This window comes from Thalassophryne amazonica, chromosome 7 (assembly GCF_902500255.1).
Source record: "Thalassophryne amazonica chromosome 7, fThaAma1.1, whole genome shotgun sequence".
NCBI classification, from domain to species: domain Eukaryota; kingdom Metazoa; phylum Chordata; class Actinopteri; order Batrachoidiformes; family Batrachoididae; genus Thalassophryne; species Thalassophryne amazonica.
Genome location: NC_047109.1, coordinates 92,974,052 through 92,980,051, shown reverse-complemented (window position 1 = coordinate 92,980,051; position 6,000 = coordinate 92,974,052). Strand labels below are relative to the sequence as shown.

The following is a 6,000-nucleotide window of genomic DNA, read 5'->3' as shown; positions in this document are numbered from 1 at the left end:
TAATCAGAAGATTTCAGAAGTAATGCCATCAATTTTTGTTTTATCTTCTGGAATCTTGCACTGAATATCTGACATAGTTATTCATTTTTAAGGAAGACATTCCAACTGACATGACACATATCGGATAATGGAATATGTGCATTAAAGGAAACCTGAGTTGAAAGATTCAGAAAAACCTTGTGTCCTCAACTGTATAAATTAAAATTTATATATATATATATATATATATATATATATATATATATATATACACACACACACACACACACACACACACACACACACACACACACACACACACACACACACACACACACACACACACATTGTTAATGTACTATTACAAAAGCTGCCCTCATGAGGGCGTCATAAGCCAAATGAAGATGTCACAACCTGGTGATGTTGCATAACTTTATTACGTCAGTAACTAATGTAACACCAACATCTCTTGAAAAAATTTGTAAAGCACAAAAAATAATCATAAAATATAAATAAAATACTGCAGCATGTCTGTCGTCCAACTGTCAAAGTCTGACGTTTTGCTCCATTTGAAGGTCATGTGGCTCAGATGTGTGACGTGTACAGGTAGGTGCTGGTGATGCTCCAGTCAGGGGGGAAGTCGTGCACCGCGTGGGTTTTCACGTGCTTCTGCATGGCCACGAGACTGCTGCAGAACTCCCGGCACGCGGTGCACTGGTAGGGCGTGGCCCCCCCGTGAGTCCGCAGGTGTTTGATCATAGCCGAGTAGTCACGTGACCGCTGGCCGCACAGCCGACACTCGAAAGGCTTCTCTCCTTGGAAGAGAGCAAAAGAGAGAACAGGTGATCAGAGATGTTCTAAAAGGTACATCCAAGTACTTTATTTTTTAAAATATACGTGTGCATAATTTTGTTTCAATGCACACTTAAAGACACTTTAATCTTTCAAGTGCAAAACAGCACCCTGAAATTCCATCTTTCAGCCCCTTGACAGTTTTGGTTTTAAAAAGTGTCCAAATGTCTTCAGTGTTTCTGACTAGGGACACACACACACAGTTGTATGTAAACGATCGGGCACTCCTGATGATTTCCATGATATTCTTTTATAAATCATTGATGTTTGGATCAGCAATTTCAGTTAAATATATCATATAGCACACAAACAGTGATATTTGAGAAGGGAAATTAAGTTTATAGACTTTACAGAATGTGTGCAATAATTCTTTAAACAAAATTAGGCAGGTGCATAACTTTGGATACCCCATCAAAAAAAAAATAAAAAAAAAATAAAAATAAAAAATCAATATTTAGTAGATCCTCCTTGTGCAGAAATAACAGCCTCTAAATGCTTCCTATAGCTTCCAGTGACAATCTGGATTCTTCTTTACAAAACATCTCAGGTTTGTTGGTTTCTGAGCATGAAAAGCCCGCTTAAAATCACATTACAAATTTTCAATAATATTATAATAATAATATAATAGGTATGGGGACTGAGATGGCCATTCCAGAACACTGTACCTGTTACTCTGCATGAATGCCTTAGTAGATTTTGAGCAGTGTTTAGGGTCGTTGTCTTGTTGACAGATCCAGCTCTGGCGCAACTTTAACTTTGTCACTGTTTCATGAACATTGTTCTCAAGAATCTTCTGATATTGACTGGAATCCATGTGACCCTCAACTTTAACAAGATTCCCAGTACCTGCACTGGCCACACAGCCGCACAGCATGATGTGGAACCACCTCCAAATTTTAGTGTAGGTACACAGTAAAATCATCACTGTTAATTTAACACGGTCAGCGTTAGTTTTACACTGGTGATTTTACTGTGTAGCAAGTGTTTTTCTTGGAATGCTGTGTTCTCTTTCTGCCATGCATACCACCTCTTGTTATGTCCAAATAACAAAGGGTTTCATCAGTCCACAGCACCTTATTCCAAAATGAGGCTGACTTGTCCAAATGTCCTTTAGCATACCTCAAGCAACTCTGTTTGTGGTGTGTACGCAGAAAAGGCTTCCCCTGCATTACAGCGTCATACAGCATCTCTTTGTGCAAAGTGTGCTATATAGTTGAACGATGCACAGAGACTCTATCTGCAGCAAGATCATGTTGTAGGTCTTTGGAGCAGGTCTGTTGGTTGACTATGACTGTTCTCACCATCCTTCACTTTAGCTTATCTGAGATTCGTCTTGGCCTGCCACTTCAGGCCTTAACTAGTACTGTGCCTGTGGTCTTTCATTTCCTCACTATGTTCCTCACAGTGGAAACTGACAGCTGAAATCTCTGAGCTTTTTGTATCCTTCCCCTAAACCATGATGTTGAACAATCTTTGTTTTCAGGCCATTTGAGAGTTGTTTAGAGGCTCCCATGTTGCCATTCATTAGAAGAGATGCAAAGAGGGAAAACATTTGCAAATGGCCACCTTAAATACCGTTTCTCATGATTGGGTTCACCTGTGTAAGGAGGTCACGGGTCAGTGAGCTTACCAAACCAATTTTGTGTTCCAATAATTAGTGCTAAGGGTGCCCAAATTTATGCACCTGCCTCATTTTGTTTAGATAATTATTACACATTTTCTGTAAATCCTAGAAACTTCATTTCACTTCTCAAATATCAGTGTGTTCGTTTGCTATATGATATATTTAACTGAAATTTCTGATCCAGACAACCAATGATTTATAAAGGAAAATCATGAAAATGATCAGGGGTGTCATGAATTGCCATGAAGTGAACTATTAGTGAAAACTAACGTGTTGCCATGGGGATCCACGTGTTCTAGATTGGGTAATGTTTATACGAGTGGAGTCACAGTGGCGCAAGGCTCACTCTATGGTAGACGGAGGCACAAACAGAAACGGCACAAAAAAAAAATCTCCGAAGTGGGGAAAAAGCCACAAACCGTCGTTGTAAAAATCCGTAAAAAGCCACAAACCGACAGTAGACGAACATAGACATTACAAAGAGAAGTAGATGCCACATTGGTTGCTGAGGTGCCAGAAATGCGGCCGCCATTTTGGCCCAGTCACCGCTGTGATTCTATCACAGGGCACAGTGAAGGTTTGATTTTATAATCTTGTTTTCTTTTCTAATCTTTCTAACATAATATGTGTGAAATACTGTGTTCCAATACTTTGGAGGGCACTGCATCCTAAGCTTATGATGAGCGCAAAATGAGTGTGGTATTATTACTGTTTTGTTTAAGAATGTTTGATTTTCACTGTTGCTGCACTTTGTGTGAAATCATTGTCATATCATATATCATACTGATATGACAATATTGCCATATGATAATTTGGCCATATTAGAGGCAAAAAAAAAAGAAATTTAAAAAGGCCATTCCAGAACATTGTACAGTTTTTGGGTACATGCTCCACAGAAGCATGTACTCAAAAAAAACATGGTGAGATGCTGAAGAGCTTTGCTCGTCATGGAGCACCGTGCAGTGCCGCGAAGCTCACTCTATGGTAGGCGAAGGCACAAATGGGAAATGGCACAAAAATTCAGCCTCAGTGGGGAAAAAGCCACAAACTGCTTCGCTCATTCATGTCTGTGACATATACATATTAAAATAGGTAGCTGACATTTTTCAAGGGTGGTAATAAATTATCCAAAGTTTCTATAATGCTTTTATGGGAATAATTTATTATTTGGAACATTTAGTTGATGTCATGTTTTACAGCTGGCAAGGTGGAGAACTTTCCTTTGTTCAGAGCTTGTCTGGTTACTAGGGACTGATTAATGGTGATATTAATGTCCATTGTTCACTGTTTTTTTTTTTTTTTTTTTACCTAATATCCCTAATTTCTCCAAAAATATTAGTCCTGTCAACTTTCCATTTTCGTGGCGTTCATCCTTCACCCAAAATATTTAAATACTTCAGCATACCAAATGGCACACGTCAGCTCTCTCCAGTTTCTCCATGATCGAACGTATACGCACGCATGCACACAGAGGCGACTTCGTTTTTAATATATAGATAAATAAAATTATTGAAAATGTTGACATATCTGAGAGGTGACCATCTCAATAATACTTGTATTTTCTCTTTCACAGTACTTTATTTACAATAAAGTGGCTCGTTTTTAAAAGCATTAGTACGAGGTCTGTCCATAAAGTATTGTACCTTTTTATTTTTTTCAAAAACTATATGGATTTCATTCATATGTTTTTACATCAAACATGCTTGAACCCTCGTGCGCATGCGTGAGTTTTTCCACGCTTGTCGGTGACATCATTCGCCTGTGAGCACTCCTTGTGGAAGGAGTGGTCCCGCCCCCTCGTCGGATTTTCATTGTCTGGAAATGGCGGAATGAAAAGGACTTTTTTCCATCAGAATTTTTTCAGAAGCTGTTAGAGACTGGTACCTAGAAACCATTCAAAAAATTTATCTGGCTTTCAGTGAAAATTTTACAGGCTTCACAGAGAATAAGGACTTTAACTACAGGTTTAAGGACCCCTTTAAGGACGGAGTGTTAGAGGACAAGTTGGGACATGTCTATCTCGGCTTTCAGTGCTTACCAGTCGAGTGAGTATAAAAGAACTTGTGGAGAGCTGGACATGTCCCAACTTGTCCTCTAACACTCCGAAACGGAGGTGTTCCTTTGTCTCGCTTCATCAGCGAATCGGTCGTGACGCGCGAAGCCTCCGCGCGGCTTTCCATGACAAAATCTCTTGTTAAAAGTGAAATCTGCCAGAAAATGGCTGATGTCCAGGTCTTGTGATAACCAGAGAAAGAGCACACGACGGTCTCGTATCCACAGAGCCATCAGCTTAGATATGATCCAGTGGTTTGTGCCGCATCATCGCAGCTCACAGCGCGGCGCACCGACCGTCCTTAAAGGGGTCCTTAAAGCTGTAGTTAAAGTCCTTAATCTCTGTGAAGCCCGTAAAATTTTCACTGAAAGCCAGATAAATTTTATGAATGGTTTCTAGGTGCCAGTCTCTAACAGCTTCTGAAAAAATTCTGATGGAAAAAAAGTACTTTTCATTCCGCCATTTCCAGACAATGAAAATCCGACGAGGGGGCGGGACCACTCCTTCCACAAGGCATGCTCACAGGCGAATGATGTCACCGACAAACGTGGAAAAACTCACGCATGCGCTCGAGGGTTCAAGCATGTCTGACGTAAAAACATATGAATGAAATCCATATAGTTTTTGAAAAAATAAAAAGGTACGATACTTTATGGACAGACCTCGTATATAAACATTGGTGATCTTTTGGAACCCAGTTTGTGTGATTTTTTTTTTTTTTGCCTGAATTCTTTGACTGAATAATAATAATAATAATATTAATTACAATAATAATAATTCCATAAAACAGTGAAATTCCCTTTGCCAATTAAAGCTTGCAGCCTTTGCATTATATTTCAACAATGAAAACAGATTATATTATGACACAAGTGCCGATGTTATGATGATATATGGAGAACATGAGTTATATACAGTGCAGTACAGATGCGTTTACCGGTGTGCACCCGGTGGTGTGTGTCCAGCTGATGTTTGAGGCTAAACCTCTTGGGACAGCGTTGGCACTGGTATGGCTTCTGTCCTCTGTTGTCTTGTTGAGAGGACGTCACTGAATGCTGCACCGCCGCGTCTCTTCCACAAAAACTGAACTCTGCACAGGTCCCATCAGAGGAAACAGGTGAAGGCGTGAGCACTGTGGGGACAGAGAGATCTGTTTAGTGAAGAAAAAACTCCCACAAATGTGGTTATAATCCGTGAAGTAGTTTTGACGTAATCCTGCTAACAGACAGTCAAATAAATAAATAAATAAACAAATGCAGCTGATTTTATTACATCCACCAAGGACGTAATAAATATAATATAGACAGCATTTAGGCAAGGAAAGGCAAGTTTATTTGTATAGCACAATTCAACACAAGGTAATTCAAAGTGCTTTACAGAGACATTAAACGCGACAAGACAATTTTAAAACAATAAAAACAGTTGATTAAAAAGTAAAATAGAAATTGAGAAATACAGTAACATAAAATAAAAACAGGCTTAATACATGGAAGTC

The 6,000-nt window shown here is 39.2% G+C and overlaps 1 protein-coding gene across 1 annotated transcript in view; it reads right to left on the bottom strand.

Annotated features, from left to right (window-relative positions):
- Positions 1–537: 537 nt before the first annotated feature.
- zbtb32 (zinc finger and BTB domain containing 32) overlaps positions 538–6,000 on the bottom strand; it is a 41,311-nt gene continuing 35,848 nt past the window's right edge. Inside the window, exons 5-6 of the mRNA XM_034173675.1 lie at positions 5,443–5,637; positions 538–794 (exon numbers count right to left, since the gene is read on the bottom strand). Of these exons, the coding sequence (XP_034029566.1) occupies positions 565–794; positions 5,443–5,637 (425 nt within the window). The 3' untranslated portion in view covers positions 538–564. The remainder of the gene's footprint in view (positions 795–5,442; positions 5,638–6,000) is intronic.